General features: G+C 37.2%; 3 protein-coding genes across 6 annotated transcripts; 1 reads left to right on the top strand and 2 right to left on the bottom strand.

Annotated features, from left to right (window-relative positions):
• Positions 1 to 4: 4 nt before the first annotated feature.
• Positions 5 to 5,108, bottom strand: samd7 (sterile alpha motif domain containing 7; the record flags this gene model as incomplete). The annotated part of the gene is made up of 7 exons (XM_057333421.1): positions 4,811 to 5,108; positions 1,968 to 2,049; positions 1,430 to 1,550; positions 1,180 to 1,303; positions 778 to 902; positions 609 to 687; positions 5 to 479 (listed from the first exon to the last, which is right to left on the bottom strand). Coding segments are annotated over exons 3-7 (906 nt in total), but the record flags the coding sequence as incomplete, so codon positions are not given.
• Positions 5,109 to 8,794: 3,686 nt separating this feature from the next.
• On the bottom strand, positions 8,795 to 10,743 carry apoda.2 (apolipoprotein Da, duplicate 2). Its single transcript, XM_057333765.1, has 4 exons — positions 10,624 to 10,743; positions 9,748 to 9,866; positions 9,561 to 9,649; positions 8,795 to 9,167 (listed from the first exon to the last, which is right to left on the bottom strand). Exons 1-4 carry the CDS (start codon positions 10,741 to 10,743, stop codon positions 8,926 to 8,928), a joined length of 570 nt encoding a protein of 189 aa, XP_057189748.1. The 3' UTR covers positions 8,795 to 8,925.
• A 5,162-nt stretch (positions 10,744 to 15,905) lies between these two features.
• Positions 15,906 to 18,204, top strand: apoda.1 (apolipoprotein Da, duplicate 1). Of its 4 annotated transcripts, none has more exons than XM_057333762.1 (6): positions 15,906 to 16,017; positions 16,187 to 16,389; positions 16,917 to 17,048; positions 17,136 to 17,257; positions 17,363 to 17,448; positions 17,540 to 18,204. In XM_057333762.1, the coding sequence occupies exons 3-6, from the start codon at positions 16,932 to 16,934 to the stop codon at positions 17,764 to 17,766; spliced, it is 552 nt and encodes a 183-aa protein (XP_057189745.1). In that variant the 5' UTR covers positions 15,906 to 16,017; positions 16,187 to 16,389; positions 16,917 to 16,931; the 3' UTR covers positions 17,767 to 18,204. The 4 variants fall into 4 exon arrangements, with proteins under 4 accessions (XP_057189745.1, XP_057189744.1, XP_057189747.1 ...); XM_057333761.1 differs by having other exon boundaries at positions 16,912 to 17,048; XM_057333764.1 differs by having other exon boundaries at positions 15,913 to 16,017; positions 16,285 to 16,389; positions 16,912 to 17,048.
• The last annotated feature ends 158 nt before the right edge of the window (positions 18,205 to 18,362 follow it).

Below are 18,362 nucleotides of genomic sequence, written 5' to 3'. Positions count from 1 at the left end.
TAAAGCTTTTTCTACTGCTGCCGGAAGACAGCTCAGTTTCCACTTTGGTTTGGTGTGGTTTGCTGATGATGACCTCACTGCACATTTCAACTTTCCCTTCTACATCCTTGTCTTCCCCTGAGGCACCGCCTGGACTTTGTTCAACGTTCTTCTCTTCTGATTGGCCTTTGGGAAGAGTGATGTTGGTGTCTGAGCTCTTATGATTGGTGGCCCTTCGGTTTGTCCTGCGTCCTCGCTCTCTTTGCAGCGTGCTGATTGGTGGGTAGGGGCTGGACATGAGGAGACTGTTGGCATGCAGGTCTTCAAGGGCGGTGCGGTGGACGAAGATGTCGTGTCCATCTGGAAGACGCTGACGACCCCTGAAGGTCATGTGGTTGGGTTGGATACCCTGGTACATCATGGGATTCTCTATGCCAATGAGACCCTTTTGTTGGGCGTTCTCCAACTCTTTCTGGTGCAGGATAGCATTCATCTCCATTCTTATTTCAGCAAAATAGCATTTTTATTAAATGTAATCATAATGCTTTTCAAAAGTGTTTTTTTTTTAAATGTATATATTAATTACTTTAAAATGCAAATAGTGTGAATCAAACGCAATAAAAGTGTACCTGGCTATGTTCTGTTTGTGAATTAACTCATGTCTTCTAGCAACCGTCTCCATGCTCTCGGTGGGAAGAAAGCCATAACCTGTAAATCATTTTTTTTTGTTAAATTTATTTTACTTTCTTTAGTCAGCCACTGTTCTTCTACATGATTAATGTATAATCACATTCTAACCTGTGCCTGGAAATCCTCTGCCTGGAATGACATTGGAATTTGGAGGCAGCGGTGGACCAAGATGGGAACCCATGTGGATTTGTCTGCCATCAGCTGATACCATCTCAGCGGGTGGCACCAGTTCCCTGTGTAGAGTAAATAGAGAGAGTTCATTCATTGACGTTTCATTCACGATGACGTTTTGCAAGAATATATGTTTACAGCTCAAATCTTTTCTTTGTTTTATCCTTTTCTCATCCTCATTCTATACCTGTATGACTTTCTTTTGCAAATATTTTGAAGAACGCTGGTAACCAAACAACACTGACCACAATTGACTTTTAAACCACATGAGGGTGAATAAATGACAGAAGTTTTATTTTTGGCTGAACTATCCCTTTAGGTAATGTGAAGTGTTCAGACCTCTCCATGAAGCGGTGATCAAACTGTGTGGGTACACCCTGTAGTCTCTGTTGACCTTGAGTCAGGATCTGTGGAGTCATGGCCATCTGGTTCCTCATCATGAGCTCCTGCCTCTGCCGCAGCTCTGCTTAACACAACACATACAGATAAAAGTGTGCATCTGCAAAACAACATCAACTTTATATCTTCCCTGAACCCTTGCGTTCTACACAATTGTGAGGGATTTCTGATGATCTTATAAAGTTCTCACCTCCAGCAGACATGCCATTGACCAGTCTGTACCAGTGTTTCTCATCGAGAGCACCCTGCTCTCCCAGTGCTGTTATCTTCCTCAGCTGCTCGCGAGGAGTCATGACGCCGCCTCCTTCCTTCTGAGGCCACAGAAAACCCATACGTTAAAGAAAATGACTTACACTGGTAATGACATAAAGAGGTTTTAGGGAAGTATTCTGGTTTGTCCAAATTATTAATTAAATGAAATGTTGATAATATTGAATTAGTTATCTCATAAAACAGTTGATGAATCTTAATAGATAAAATGCCAAGATTATGCAAGTATAACTTATTGAAAATGATGTATATTATAATTAAGTATATTAAATTATATTGTATAGTATATGTATATTAAATTAATTGTCTCTCTCTCACACACACACACAAAATCCCATACATACTTCTAATATTGATTAGTCCTAAGTAATAAAGACACATTTTTTGTTAATAGAGCAGAAAACAACATAAAACGTAACCCTCACAGTGTTTAACAGAATGTAGATAACATGTAATACCTGTTCACTTCTCCTCTTTTGCTGAAACTTTACTCATTCAGGTGCAGAATATTTCTGCCACGTTGCGCCTTTCAGCCAGAAACTTAAACAACAAAGAGAACAAGAGAGAAGATTATACACTGTACTGTTGTGAAAATATGTGCAGTACTTAAACGTTTTGGTAGTTAATGAGTTTGAGGTTTTGAGCGTCGTCCTTAAATATTTCAACAAAACTAAAATTTACATTATAACATCTATAGTAAAGTATCTGTCCATTTTCCAACCTTCGAGAACGTTCCCAGCAGAATAAAACTCAGCAGAGATAACAGATCTCAACATGCCTGTCGATTCTTTGACAAACTCAGCACCATTCAGTGTGGACCAGCCTCTGAAATGTCTTTCTGTGTGTTTAACTAACCGGTTATGAGGAGGCGACCTAATCTGAGTCCTGTAATCCTCCTGTTAGTCCAGCAGTCTGCCAACCACATCTGCTGACCCGTATATGTGCAATGTCCTGCAGTCAGCCAACCCCCAAACTACCTCAGAGCCCCTGCTCCCCCTTCAGATCCTATTAGCTAAATCCTGACTATACAGCACTTTAAAGAGATGTGTTGGAGGTAATCCCAGAGTTTAGAGTTTTACCCTCAGCAAACCTTGCCTGTAAGCATACCGGACAATACACCCTTAGTGCTAAGCCTATTAGCCTCCATTAGCCTCAGGGATGTCCTAAAAACACCTCGAGGATCAATCTGAGATACAATCGGTTTATGGAGAAACAGACAAACTGTCAACCGTGCCAATAGTCTGGCTAATTTACAAAAGGAAAATGCTTAGAAATGGATTGTGGTTCATTTTATTGGGGTTTCAGAATATTCAAAGTAGAGCTTCCATTGGATTACATCTGCCATTATAGAGACAGACACTAACAGCCTTGATCATTTGCTAGTATTTAAGACTTGAATGACCATCACAAAAACAATTTCACATAAATTGTTTTAGTTGTGACATACATCAAAGGCAAACCCTAAATGTATGGCCTGTTTTCAAAATAAGTGCAGTTTTTGGCATGTGACAAGTGATGCCATATCCAAGTCCAGGCTTGAGGTGGACGGATTTGCTTCTGTCTAATCTCATTAAAGGAATAAATTAAAGGAAAACTGCTGATGACTTAAATCAAGTCTTGTATTTGTGTAGGTCATAGATAAGACGACAGTAATCATCTGATGCTCTTATATATTCCCTCAGTATAAGACCATGTGATAATACCAATGGTAGACATACAGTATGTACAGTACGTCTGAGATTAGGATAAAATAGGAAGATGAAGTTACACACCCTTGTTTAAAAGTTTAGGGTCGCAGCTTTTTTTCTTCAGGCCGACCTGTATGCTGAAGTGTTTGAAATTACTTTTGTAGACAAATATATGTGCGAATATATCATTTTTTATTAAAAACCATTTCATAAAAATGTTTTTTCAAATGGATAACTTTGACTGAAATATGAATAGGAAGCAGCCACTAAAAGCCCTGAATATATGGTAATTCCTATAATTGTCGTGATTCTGCCTCATCTTGTCATGTCTTTCTTGATCTTGTGGCAGAATCTCACGGCAGGATCTCTTGTTATGTGTGGAGAGAGTCATTTTGACCCTGTCGGCCTTCGATACTCTCTCCGGTCCTTGTCTGTGTCCCCGCCCTTTTGTATCTCTCGTTATTGGTTGTTTATTAGTTCATGCCCCACACCTGTTCCCCTTTGATTTGTCCCTTTATTTAATGCCCCTGTGTTCTCTGTCTTGTGTCGGTTCATTGTGCTGTGTCGTGTTGCGAGTTCATGTCTTGTTGCGAGTTCATGTCTTGTTGCGAGTTCATGTCTTGTCAGTGTAGTCTAGTCTTTTGTAGTTATATGGTAAATGTTATTTTTTAGTCCTGTCTAGTTTAGTTAGTCCGTGTTCCTGTTTATATCTTGGTTATTTTACCCCATCGTGGGTTTTTGTTTTGTCCATGTTTTATTCTTATTAAAGTCTTGTTAACCCCTTACCTCCTGTCTGCACTTGGGTCCTCTGTTCTTGTATCTCTGTGTCTCTCACCCTGAATCATGACAATAATACTGTTTAAAACTGTATTTTGTCCAGAATTTTTTATTTTCATTTTGATAGAAGTGTCTGCTAAATGAATACATGTAAAAGCATCTCAGGTTGAGAATTTATGAAGCTGGAAAATAAAACGCCGAAAGAATATTTCTGTAAAGGGTAATTCTACTGAAGATCTATAACCAGTTCTAATTTATTTTGAAATGAGTAGTTACATAATTCTCAAAGTTATTTGTATATTTTTTGTGCTGTCAAACGATTAATCGCGATTAATCGCATCCAGAATAAAAGTTTGTGTTGACATAATATATGCCTGTGTACTGTGCACAACACATACACGCATTTATTTAAGAAAAACTATAGAAATGACTAAGTGTTTATATATAATTTAAATGATTTGTAAATATAAATAAATACATGTAACTATTTCCTAATTATATGTGTATGAATATTTGTTTACAAATACAAAATTGATGTGCACAGTACAAAGACATATATTATGTAAAAACTTTTATTCTGGATACGTTTCATCACGATTAATCGTATGACAGCCCTAGTATTTTTTTTACATTATTCTACATAAATATGTAAATAAACGTTCTAACTGTACTGTATCCTTGCACTACACTGCAGATAAATCAGCCAAAACATATCTGTTTACAAATGAATCCATGATCAAATGAACATGAATATAATACAGGATCTAATACTTATAAATCACAAACAGTGGACAGTATAGAGACGGTAACTATAAATGCACCGAGATTATACTCACCCCTGAATCTCTGACACAGAAACGGAATTATGTCCAAACTCTCAGTCAGGAAGACAATAATGCTAAAATAATTATATCACATAAGCAAAATACTTCCAGATCACTTGGATACTTAAAGGGGACTTGCAGGTTGAAGTAACAAGTCTGAAGTAAGCTCTCAGTCCAGCAGCAGAACTACAGATGCAGTGCCAACTCCTGGTCTTAAATAAAAAACACCTTTAATTACAGATTCAAGTTATCTCTATTAGCTCGGCTTTATCTGCCAGCTTAAGCCCCCCATCCACCCCCCTACCTGACATCACTATCATCTCGTCCAACTGCAATCTGGACACTTGACTGAAATGTAATTAAGAGCACTGCCTAAGCATAGCAGCTAAACCTCCTTTCACGTTTACCTCATTAATCCTCTGTTAGCACGTTAAGACTCAGGGTAAGACACCTAAATGCCCAGCTTCCCCTTCCATGAAAAACACACTGTCAGCTGAAATCATATGGCGAGTGAAGGGTTCTTCCAGTGTGTTTTGTTTGCTTAACAGAAATCATTCGAAGAGCGTTCATCAATGTGATCGGGCACCAGTCCTGAATGTGTTGTTGGAGGATCATGTTCTCAGACTTGTTAATCTGACAGTTTGTGCTCACCACCCGCTTACAGCTCAGTCTACAGTTCCTAGATTTATATTTTTGAACACCGAGAGGATCAGGGGAATTAGATCAGGGATAAGTGTGCACACAGTGGGCCGGCATATGAGTGCTTTGAAGGAAAACAGATTCTTGGGGAGACACAAACATTCAGAGATTGGCGGCGAGCGTTCGCCTCCCACAGTGATAAGAATATATATGATGATTATAAATGTGACAACATACAATCCCACCTCATCTGCTATATGAAGCTCTTAAATGAGTAAACAAATGCATGTGAAGCAGAATCAGAGGTACATGCATGACGCTGTAATGTATACCATTATAATGCCAATGGCAATTTTATTTATAGCACTATATAAATACACAGGTTGACCGAAGTGCTTCATAAGAATAAAAGGAAAGTTTAATACCAAAAGACATTTACAGTATTGACCAAAAGTGGTGGCTCCTCAGCTTCAATTATTTAGCAGAAAGACAAACCACAGGGTATCAGGCAATATGAGGTTAATTCTAAAAAGAAAAATGCATAGAGGCACACATTGACTAATTGTATCTGTTATTAATACCTTCTTGGTAATACTTTACTTTAAGGTTCCCTTTATAAAGCATTTGTAAATATGTTCATTAATGATTAATAAGTCATTTACAAATGCATTATAAAGCAGTTATAACGTGGTAAATAAATGTAAATACTTCACAGGCATCCACTTTTCTTTAAAGAGCACTTTCATGGGCTGTCAATACTTCTACATGTATGATTCACATCAGAGGTGTAGCCTTGTGAGCAAGCATTCTGTTTCTACAATAAATAATAAAAATATTCTGGTTTTGAAGAACTATTGGAAGTAATTGAATCATTAATAAAACTCGTGAACAAACACGTTTACAACAACCTTTGTGCATTTAGTGTTCAAAAGTGATCAAAAGTTTGATGAATTTATCTTGGTAAGCATTCAAAAAACTGCTTTGGATAAGCATCATGATCTGAAGGCATTCTGGACGGCACCGTAAGACATTCGGAATCGGATCAGGTAAGCAACATGGTTGGAAAAGTGATATAAGATATGAAATATACAATAATAAGAAAAAACAACATAACACCTACACTGTAAAAAATTATTTGTTGTTTCAACTTAAAAAAATAAGTTACCATGTTGCCTTAAAATTTTAAGTTAGTTCAACGTAAAAATATTAGTCAACACAACTAGTTTGCAACAAATTCATTAAGTGAACTAATATTTTTAAGTTGAACTAACTTAAAATTTTAAGGCAACATGGTAACTTATTTTTTAAGTTGAAACAACAAATCATTTTTTACAGTGTACAGTCTCCCGTCTGACAGCCTATTTTGCAAACAACATCAAGATAATAATGAATCTGCTTTCGAGTCAAATAAAGAATGAATAAATACATTTATTAAGCATTTATAACATATGAGTTAAAAATGTCTCACTATTTGGCCGGTATTTCGTTAGAATCCCACTTTTTATTTATGCAGTTATAACTGCTTTATAATGCATTTGTAAATGACTTATCAATCATTAATGAACACATTTATAAATGCTTTATGAAGGGAAGCTTAATGTAAAGTGTTACCTTATAGTTAACATGAAATATCAGCATTCTTTTTTCAGCATTTATTAATCTTTAGTAACAGAAATACAAAGATAACAGTTTGATCTTGTGTAATGGTGTAGCCATCAAACAAATATGAATAAACATCGGTCTCTTTACAAGACACATGTTTTGGTCATTTTTTGCCAGTACTTTATCCGTTTTTTACAGGATTTTTTTACAGTGTAGGAGAAACAGCACCACACCACAAACTACACATGAACTAAGCACACACAAGAACCAACAAAGGGACTGAGTTATACACTTTGGTATCTACACAAGTAACAGGTGTGTGGCTAATCGCTAACTTAAGAGAACAGACAAGACAACTGACTAAACAAGCGTAACAAGGATTATAATAACACTAACAAGAAATACAAGGACTAAACCTAACTGTGACTTGTTAGTACATTGTGCTTTAACTGATTTTATAATGTATTTGTAAATGCTGAAATTAACGTGCTAGGATGAAGAAATGTTTAGGTTCAAAGAACCTACAGTGGCTTATAATTTTACAACAACCTAATGAAATAATAATAATAATAAAACTAACAATAATAATGAAATAATATGATATATTTTTGCCTTAACTGTTCCCACGAACATGCAAGCATATGCCCAGAATGCCTAAATCTGACCCGGGTAATCTTATCAAACTGTATTGTTACACACATTTGAATATTATGTTCATGTTTTTTTTTTCTTTTTTAGAAATCATATTTTATGCCCCTAATTTAAGTGATACAAGATTAGACAAATGTGTTACGCTGATGTTGCTCATTTCAGCCAATAAAGTAGAAATCGCATAACCTGCTTAGACATTGAGAGAGCAGAGTATTAAGACATGAAAACCGCTAATTTAAGAATCTGTGCATGAGTAAAGCGTTTTAGGAAGGATTTCTGGCCAGCTTGTTTGTTCACTGTATTATAAAGTCACGGTGAGGCGAAGGGATAATGAAGGGTTTAACCCCAAAACCACTCTGAACAGATTCCGCTTGCAAAGTCTGAACTATGCCAAGGGATAAAAGATGAGCTGCTCTGCAAATCCTAATGACAATTTAACAGATAAAAAACGTTTTTATTTATGCCCTTCTGCACCTCGTATATAGAGTAGTGGCCCAATGTGATGTCTGGGGTCCTCCTCAGATTAACCCCCATATTCTGGTCTGGGGTCCTCTTCAATTTGAAATAAAAAGTGTAAACATTCTGTATGAATCATTTCTTCTCATATTTAAATGTGCTTTTATAATATTTTTAATGTGACGGGATGACCCCAGTAATAAATATTATTGCGACCAAAGGATTTTCTTGTGCTTTGAATCTGTTCGGCACCTGAGGTCAGTACAAACACTTATTTCTGAATTTAGTTGCTTTTTTAATGTAAATTCCAGTGAATATAATGATGCATTTATTTACATTTTTTTCAACCATCAAAACATGATTAAAAAATGGTTAAAACATTCACAATTTTTTTTATTTATTGGACAAACTATGCAGCATAAATAAAATGTTTGAATACTGTTTAATAATTAATTCTTATTTTATGTATAATGAGTTGAACATCAATCTCATCCAGAACTGTACTCACTGTACATATTAACATTGTTTCAAATGATATTGCCATGGACTGTTTCATTTATTTTGTCTTTTATTGATCTTAAATTAGGGCTGAATGCATTATTATTTACATTTTGTTAAATGTTGTAAACAACACATAGGCTCCAGCATTAAACTAAACAGGATTAAACTAAAGGTGTACATTTCAGGCAAAGAGAATGACGGCAGGTTTATTCACATGCTCATGTCACAGACCAATGATATGCCTCTCACATAGACATATCTCCAGCGGTTTCTTTCCTTTAAGGCATGCCGCTGCACAGCTCTGGTCTTTGGTCGGTCTCTGTGAACATAGCCGTATTGATGTTGTTGGATTTGAGAATGTCCAGCAGCTCAGAGAAGGTCTCTTTGGGAAGGGTGCGGGTTCTGCTCATGATCCAAGCAAACTCAACATAAGAGAGATCAAGAGCTTCAGTACAACCATAAACCAGGGTGTAGTTGTCATAGTCGGTAGCCAGAACCCAGTAGGGACTAGCAGGAGCATCTGAAGGACCACGCAGAAAGTGTAATGACCATCAAATCAAACACTCTTTAAAAAACCGAACCAAACAAGTAGGGAAAACTTCCTAAAGTTTTTCCAAAAATTCTGTCATCATTTCTTCACCCTCATGTTGTTCCAAACCTGTATTCACGTCCTTGTTCTTTTGAACACAAAAGAGAACACTTACAGCTCTGGGGCACTACCAAGTCGTTTTCTTTTCCTATAGTAATAGTGCCCCAGAAATGTTTGGTTACGAACATTCTTTCAAATATCTTCTTTTGTGTTCAGCAGAACAACAAAATATATCCATGTTTGGAACAAGTTGATGGTGAATAAATGATTTATGGGTGAACTGTCCCTTTAAGTGTGATCTCAAGATGGCTTGTGTAGACTTACCTTCAAAGAAGCTGACTTCAAGTTTAGCGGGTTCTGATGGATCTACGATCTTGGCAGTGCCCTCAATGAAGCTGACTGTTCCATTAGCACTTAAAAGAAAAAATGCATTTGCTTTTGGCTTATTTCTATTCGTATTATTGCATTTGTGCCTTATGACTGAATATATAAGGCATTAAAATGCACTTACAGAAGCTCGTCATTTCGAACCAGGACAGTACCGTCGCTCAGAGCGTATGTAGCCCGAGAGCATTCTCCTAACTGAAATGGGTTTGGGATTTTCATGATCTCGTACCATCTGCCCATATACTGATGAAGAAAAAACAAGAAATTATACAGCAGGATTTTATGAAGATGAGGAGATGAAATAGTGATTTATATGTTTTAAAAATGTCCATTAACTAAACTAAGGCCACTGTATGCAATCCTATAACCCGTATAATTATTATACATAAACTTGTATAGTTTATCTTTAGACATGATATCTCAAAACACGTGGACTGTTAAACAGAGGTGTTCTTGAAGTCTACATGATTATTTGATTGACTTTTTAAATGGTATTCTCTAAATTGATTATACTGCACTGGTTTAAGATCATTACAATTTTGTCATCCTTTACTCGCCCTTAAGTTGTTACAAGCCTGTATATATTTTATTGTTCTGCTGAACACAAGAGAAGATATTTCAAAGAATGTTTGTAACTAAACAGTTCTGTGGCACTATTGACTACAGCAGGAAAACATCTACTATAGTCACTGGTGCCCCAGAGCTGTTTAGTTACAAACATTCTTTAAAATATCTTCTTTTGTGTTCGACAGGTTTATAACAACTTGAGGACGAGTAAATGATGACCAAATTTTCAGTTTTGTGTGAACTATTCCTTTAAAACTCTACATATGAATTACTTTGTGATTTTCGTCCATAAAGTGGTTAATTGTGACTGGTTCTTTAAAGTGCTGCAATTTGATTGGATGATGATGATTTGCATGAAAAAGACAAATTTTCCCAAATTGTCCTCACTACACTCACTACCATTTCTCATAAATAATAGTAATAATGATTTCACCTTTGCAGGATCAAAGTTCTGCTGAACAGGAGGCTGCGGGCATTTTCCAGAGCCGATGGACTGAGCGTTGACTGCCAGTACACACAGCAGAGTAAGAGACACGACGTGTAGAGTCTGCATTTTGACTGAGTGTAGAGTCTAAATTTCACCTAAAAAAAAAAGGAGAAACGTTTAGTGCATGAAACAAAACTTCAGCAAATGTAATAGACAATCAGACATCTCTTACCTGTTCGGTCTCTGGTGTAAAACCTTGGTTTGAAACAACGGCAAAGCTGGATATTTATACACACTATTTGTTATGTCACCAAACCCCACCCCTCACAAACTTGGGGATCCGGGCATCTGCTCAAACAGATGTTGAAGGTTGAGTAAACACACTTTGGATGGAACAGGTGAAGATGGAACCACAGGACTTCTCGCACATGTAACCATTGGGGTAGTGACTAAAATCAAAGGCTTAAAATAGACAAATGATATTTAATATATCAAGGCACTGGTTTACTCATTAAATCTTCAACATCAAAATGCAAACCACAACATTCGTCCCGCCTGTGCTTTATTTCATAGGTCACTTGTCTTAAAACTGTTCTTATACAACAACTGTCCTCATATAGCCCCACATGCAGATAGGCGCTTATCAATGTGTTGGATAACATATCACAAACCCCTTCAACATGAAAAATACAGCTACACGTGAGGCCATGGTCCAGTTAAAGATTTCATTTTCAGAAATTTGTATACATGGAATTTTATTAAAAGCAGATGTTAACACTTTAAAACATGTATACAATCATTCTTATTGGTATTAATTTTCTATAACTTCTCTTAAAATGTTAGGGGCATTTTGGCCCAGCGCTGGGTATTTTTTGTCCTTGTGTAAAGACGTGTTTCTTTATTTGATCTTTGAAAGAAAACTTTGCTAGTTTTTTCTCGAGTATGCTTTAAAGTCATATATACAAAATGAACTATATATCGTTGGAAAGCTCTAAGTCTCTAGTTTTCACATTCTTTTTCCATTTTGTGATAGGACAAACACAGCAAGAGTAATCCATTGAATGTCACATGTGGGCCCATTTGTTTCTACACCTTAAACCTTGACAAACTATACTGTATATCATCTGAAAGCTCTTAGTCTGTAGTTTTCATGTTTCACGACAGTTTCGCAAAATGAATGATGTAGTGACAGTAATTTCAATAAATGTCACTCACGTCACCATATAACGACTTTAATCGATATATTTGAACACCCAAAAAAGCTTGCAACATAAAAAAATATGTTTGGTATTGACGTTCCTTAAAGTTACACACAGATTTTCAGACTTTTAAAGACCGATCTACTCACAATGTAGCCATTATTGACAGGGACACAAAAATTATTCTTGATAAAAAAATGTAGGGGTGTGACATGAAAATCCAAGACATATTTTTTCACATATAAAGTTGAATCGTTTAAAAATAATATATTAAAAAAAATTGTTTTGAACTTCACTATTAAAAAAAAAAAAAACGAGAATTGTAAAACAACAATGGAAAAAATTATATAATTTTCGTAAGTTGAAATTTAGGGGTTTGGGTTCGGGACACGCCTCTCCCACTTGAAAGTACCCAATAAATTATGATTTTACATATATTAAGCTTTCTGATATTATAAATATTATTGTGGGTTTCGAAAGATGATAGAAGGATTTAACAATTAAGATTTGACTTGAGATTTCGCCTGACTCTTGTACTCTCTTTAAAACCTTCTCTTCTTTGCCCACCTGCCCCCTCACCTCCATCCGACTTAACAGCTGATGATTTTGCGTCTTTCTTCATAAAGAAAACGACCACCATCAGCAGTCAGTTCCCTGTGTTGCCGCCTCTTGTTCATGCCCAAACCCCCGACACATGCTCATTCCCCTCTTTCTCTCTCCTATCTCAAGATGATGTCTCCAAGGTCATGTCTTCTAACCACCCAACTACCTGCCCGCTAGATCCCATCCCCACTCATCTCCTCCAGGCCATCTCTCCATCGGTTGTTCCGCTCTGACCCACATTATCAACTCGTTTCTCACCACTGGTACATTTCCCACAGTCTTCAAAGAGGCCCGTATTACCCCGCTACTGAAGAAACCCACTCTTAATCCTGCACTGTTAGAGAACTACAGACCGGTATCACTCCTCCCCTTCATTGCTAAAACTCTTGAACGGGTGGTATGTAACCAGCTCACATCCTTTCCCACCCAGAACAACCTCCTGGACAGCAACCAGTCTGGTTTCAAGAGCGGTCATTCCACTGAGACTGCGCTGTTCTCAGTCATTGAAGCCCTGAGACTGGCAAGAGCCGCCTCTAACTCATCTGTACTTATCCTACTTGATCTGTCTGCCGCCTTTGACACTGTTAACCACCACATACTCCTGTCGACCCTCAAGGCTATGGGTGTCTCTGGAGTGGTGGTACAATGGTTCAGATCTTACCTCATAGGTAGGTCATTTAGAGTATCCTGGAGAGGAGAGGTCTCTGAGTCCCAACATCTTGACACAGGGGTGCCCCAGGGCTCAGTGCTTGGTCTGTTGCTATTTTCTATATACATGACATCCCTAGGCTCTGTCATTCGGAAACATGGCTTTTCCTATCACTGCTATGCGGATGATACACAACTCCACCTGTCATTTCAGCCTGACGATCTGACTGTTTCTGCACGCATTTCAGCATGCCTAGCCGACATCTTGCGCTGGATGAACGACCATCACCTGCAGCTGAACCTTGCTAAAACAGAACTGCTTGTAATCCCGGCCGACACAAAGAGTCATCACAACTTCTCCATTCAACTGGGCTCATCAACCATCACATCTTCAAGAACGGCCAGAATCCTGGGAGTGGTGATCGACGGTCATCTTAACTTCACTGATCAGGTTGCCAGCACCACCCGGTCCTGTAGATTCATCCTCTGCAATATTAGGAAAATCAGACCTTTCCTATCCGAGCATGCTATGCAAGTCGTAGTCCAGGCTCTTGTTCTGTCCAGACTGGACTACTGCAATGCGCTACTGGCTGGACTTCCAGCTTGCACAACCAAACCTTTACAGATGATCCAGAATGTAGCAGCAAGAGTGGTCTTGAATGAACCAAAGAGAGCGCACGTCACTCCTTTCTTCATTAAGTTACATTGTCTCCCTATAGTCACTCGAATCAAATTCAAGACTCTGCTCCTGGCCTACAAGACCACCACTGATTTGGCACCCCCTTACCTTCACTCGCTAATGCAGACTTATATACCCGCCAGATCCCTACGCTCTGCCAACATACGACGCCTTGTGGTGCCATCCCAAAAAGGTAAAAAATCTCTCTCACGTACCTTCTCGGGATCGGTTCCATATTTATGGAATGATGTGCCCGCTGCTACAAGATCAGCAGATTCTGTAGCCATCTTTAAGAACCGTCTGAAAACACATCTCTTCCTTCAACACCTGACTGGTCAGTTCTGACGTCTATCTCTTTTCTACTCTTTCAAAAAAAAAAACCTTAGCTCTGTATACTGTGAAAGGCTATATGAGACTAATTTTCTTTTATTGCACTTATGCTTTTTGTTGTCCTTATGTTGCTCCAATTGGTTCCATTGTTTCCCTCATCTGTAAGTCGCTTTGGATAAAAGCATGACAAATCAACACATTTCAACATTGATTCAATGGTTGCTTGCTGTAAGGGTTTCTAGTGATCTTGAAGACGTTGATGAGCTTGTTTGGGTGTGTTTGATTTGTTCGATTAGGTTTGGAGCTAAACTCTGCAGGACACCAGCCCTCGAGGGCCGAGTTGGGCAGAGGTGTATAGTACTTCAGTATTTTACTCAAGTACATTTATCAAGTATCTTCAGTGTTTTTACTTTGGGAAAAATGTTCACTACATTATGAAGCATATATATATATATACTGTATATATATATTACTCCACTACATTTCATAAAATACTTTTGACATGTTTTTACCTTTAATATTTAAGTACATTAAAAACCTACTATCTTTTACTCAAATAAAACGATTTTTTACTTTTAATGTACTTTTTTTAAATGTAACAATTGCCACGTTTTTTTTCAAATGTAGTAAAAAGTATGATATATGCCATGCTTTGTAATGTATGGAAGTAAAATATTTCCAAAGTAAAAACACTAGAAAAAAAATTACTTGATACTTGATCAGTAAAATACTCAAGTACTATACACCTCAGACTGCAAATTTACAAGTCGGGTGTTAAATAAAATAAAAATATGTAATCTTACTTTTTTAAAATGTTATTTTAAAAAAAGATGTGAAAATGTTATTCCCCACAGCTCCCGGAAACAGTTTTCTTACAATGTTTTTGATTTTAAAAAATATTTTTATAATATATATATTATAAAAACAATTTCTTATTTTTAATTAATTAATGATATACAGTGTTAGGTAAGTCACTCTGAAAAAGTAATTAATTACTAGTTACTAATTACATATTCAATAGTGTAATTAGAATACTGTACAAATTATTCTGTCCAAAAAGTATTGTTACTTATTACTAATTACTTTCTATATCCTACATCAACCTTGATTAGTTAAGTGATTTAAGGATAGACATGAAAGGGCTTATTTAATTCATTCAAATAAATAATATTAAACTACATAAAGTACTCTTATTAACTGACCAAAGTATTACAAATGTGAGAATAATACATTAAAGCAAGGATTTTAAAGTTAGACTTTGAATTTTGATGTCAATTCCACTATTACACACACATATATTACACAAAGTATTTAGTTTAATTACATCAGAAGTAACTGTAATTAAATTACAGAAAAAATAAGAGTAATCCCTTACTTTACTTTTTCAAGGGAAAAGTAATTCAATTACAGTAACTAATTACTTAGTAACTAGTTACACCCAACACTGATGATATAATATGAATATATAATATATATATATATTTGTTTGTCTTACTTAACTAGCTCTAAAATGGCAGAGAAACAAACATAGTGGTAATTCTTCATCAGATGCAACAAAAACCCTATTACAAAACCGTGGTTGGGAACCACTGATCTAGTCTGGAGAGACTTAGATTGACCTGGAACAGAGCAGCACTCCAGTAGTGTCACGGTTCGTCTGCCCCCGTGTTCTTCATTGGGTGTCTCCCCCGGACTGCACTTCCCATCAGTCTCTGCACTTCCTCACCTGCCTCCTATATCAGCCATCATCCTCACCTGCCAGCCATCTCCCTCATCACCCGGACCCTTTATAAACTCACTCCACCATCATTGTCTTGTCTTAAACGTAATTGTATACTTCATGGCACTCCACATGTTGGGTTTCTCGTGGTCTTCTTATTAAAGTGCTTTTTCGTTTGGACTGTTCTTCGTCTGTGTTCTCTGGAGACATTCCCGTGACAAGTAGGTGTAATTCTAAAGCAGCATCTTTTCCTCACAAGTTCTGTACCGCAGAATACATTTACTGTTAGCCTGAGATTCACCAGGAATGAGGTAGAAAGCACCTTACAGTGTATATACTGTATGCTTAAAATGGGATGAAATAAACAAACTTCTCCAAAATCTATTTCAGGAACTTTACAAAGCATTTTGTGTTGTGATGAGAATAAAAACGGCACATTCCCTCATGGTTTCAGTTAGTTTTAATGACTTCCTTCACGTTGGAAATAGTCACAAGAGTCGCTTCATGACACATCACGTGATCCCAGACACAAAGACGGAGTCAAATAGTCCTCTGCTTCTCAATCCATCACATACACTACATCACATCCATAGGTAAGCATTCTTTTTGTTATCCTGGAAAAGATGTAAAAATGTAATATTCCAGCAGCTGGGGCGGCAGAAAAAAAACGTAAAATGATGAATGTTATATTACACCCTTTTCTGTAATATTACACACTGAAATTCTGTTTTTTCCTGTGTGGGCTATAGTCAAACTGTAGTTTCTATATCACCTTAATTGTGTTATTATATATCGTAATAATATCATACGAATTTTATAATGGTTTTTCGAGGTGGACAGTAATTATCTATTCTTTAGTATTTTTACTTTGGAACAATTTTACCTCACTACATTATAAAGCATAAATCATACTGTTTACTCGGCTATATTTCATAAATACATTTTTACATGATTTTATACTTTAAAAAGTACACGAAATGTAATACTGCTTTACTTAGTACATTTTTAAATGTTTATTTAAAACGTTAATGTACTTGAGTATACTGTCCACCTCAGTTGGAATACATGCAAGGTTGCAAGATTGTTATCTTATTAATCTTCACCTTTTTTAATAGTAAAGGTTTTAGCAAAGAAAATGAAGCCATTCCTTGTGGGTCTGTTGGCCCTCGTGCTGCCCATCACAAATGCCCAGGTGCCCCACTGGGGTCCATGCCCAGAACCTGCTGCCCAACCTGCCTTCAACCTACCGAAGGTAACGCACCCCCTCCGCTGACATCACGCATCATCACTGACGTCCACATCTCATTTCTCTTGCGTTCTTTGCGTGTGTGTGATGCAGTTCATGGGGAGATGGTTTGAGATCGCCAAACTTCCAGCTCAGTTTGAACGAGGGCGATGCATTGAGACCAACTTCACTCTCACGCTGGACGGATCTGCTCGAGTCGTGAGCTCTGAGATTCTGTGAGTCCTTTGACTTTTACATAAAAGACTTACTGGATTACAAACTATTCCGCGTGATTGAACTACCCATTTATATCAAATTTAATCCAAATGTAATTTTCTTAGAAAGGGAGACGTTAAAAGAATCGAGGGAACAGCAGTGGTGGAAGACAAAAAAAATCCAGCAAAGCTTGGAGTCAGTTTTTCTTATGGTAGCTGTTACTAGTGTCTAAGACATCTCATTCAGCATTCATTGAGTAGTTATGAGTTAGATCAAGTAATATTTTATCTGTAATATTTCAGTGTTGCCGTACACTCCATACTGGATTCTGTCCACCGACTACGAGAACTCGGCACTGGTGTATTCCTGCACCGACGTCTTGAGATTGTTTCACGTGGACTTTGCTTGGATTCTGGGCCGCACCCGTTCACTGCCCGCTGCCACCGTTGAGCACGGCAAGGAGGTTTTTACCAATAACAACATCGATGTGAGTCGGATGATCCTGAGCAGACAGCAGGACTGTGACTAATGACATGTTTCTGTGGACTAATATAAGATCATCACGTTCTTATTAATAGCAAACACTGCATCTGTTTCATGAAATGGACATTGAAATTGAAAGCACAAGTTTCCAATGTACTCCAATAAATGGCTAATCAAAACCACATGAACCTTGTTGCTCTCATTGCCTCATTTCTTAAGACATTCTCACCCCACTTATACAGTATCACGAAGACAATAGCAGGACTATGACTATAATTTCTCACGTACAGTATCACCATATAGCATGACTAGATCACTTCTTGTTAAGAAACTTTAAAAGGATATATACAGAAACCACGGAGTTAAATTGAATACTTAAGACTTTCCCTACATTAAGACCCCGTTGCCGCTTCAAGTTTTAATCGGGTAACATTGGCGCCACTAAAGGGCTGATTCACCCCAAAATGAACAGTCATTTACTCACCCCCAGGTCGTTTCAAACCTGTATAAATGTATTCGTTCCCTTAAACAAAGATATTTGTAAGAATGTTAGCAATGTTCAGTTCTGGGACACCATCTACTACCACAGTAGGGGGAAAATTCTTTTGTTCTGCTGAAAACAAAATGAGATATTTTGAAAAA

Source organism: Triplophysa rosa, linkage group LG5 (genome assembly GCF_024868665.1).
Source record: "Triplophysa rosa linkage group LG5, Trosa_1v2, whole genome shotgun sequence".
Lineage (NCBI taxonomy): Eukaryota > Metazoa > Chordata > Actinopteri > Cypriniformes > Nemacheilidae > Triplophysa > Triplophysa rosa.
The sequence above is the reverse complement of the archived record's forward strand: the minus strand, read 5'-3'. Positions and strand labels throughout refer to the sequence as shown.

Excerpts from the sequence above, each read along its gene's own strand:
- apoda.2 (XM_057333765.1), bottom strand. The coding sequence starts at position 10,743 with ATGCAGACTCTACACGTCGTGTCTCTTACTCTGCTGTGTGTACTGGCA. Across the intron at positions 9,867-10,623 it reads AGAACTTTGATCCTGCAAAG|TATATGGGCAGATGGTACGA; the intron begins GTGAAATCATTA and ends TTTCTTCATCAG. Across the intron at positions 9,650-9,747 it reads GTTCGAAATGACGAGCTTCT|TGCTAATGGAACAGTCAGCT; the intron begins GTAAGTGCATTT and ends TTTTCTTTTAAG.
- apoda.1 (XM_057333762.1), top strand. The coding sequence starts at position 16,932 with ATGAAGCCATTCCTTGTGGGTCTGTTGGCCCTCGTGCTGCCCATCACA. Across the intron at positions 17,049-17,135 it reads CTGCCTTCAACCTACCGAAG|TTCATGGGGAGATGGTTTGA; the intron begins GTAACGCACCCC and ends TGTGTGATGCAG. Across the intron at positions 17,449-17,539 it reads TGGAGTCAGTTTTTCTTATG|TGTTGCCGTACACTCCATAC; the intron begins GTAGCTGTTACT and ends GTAATATTTCAG.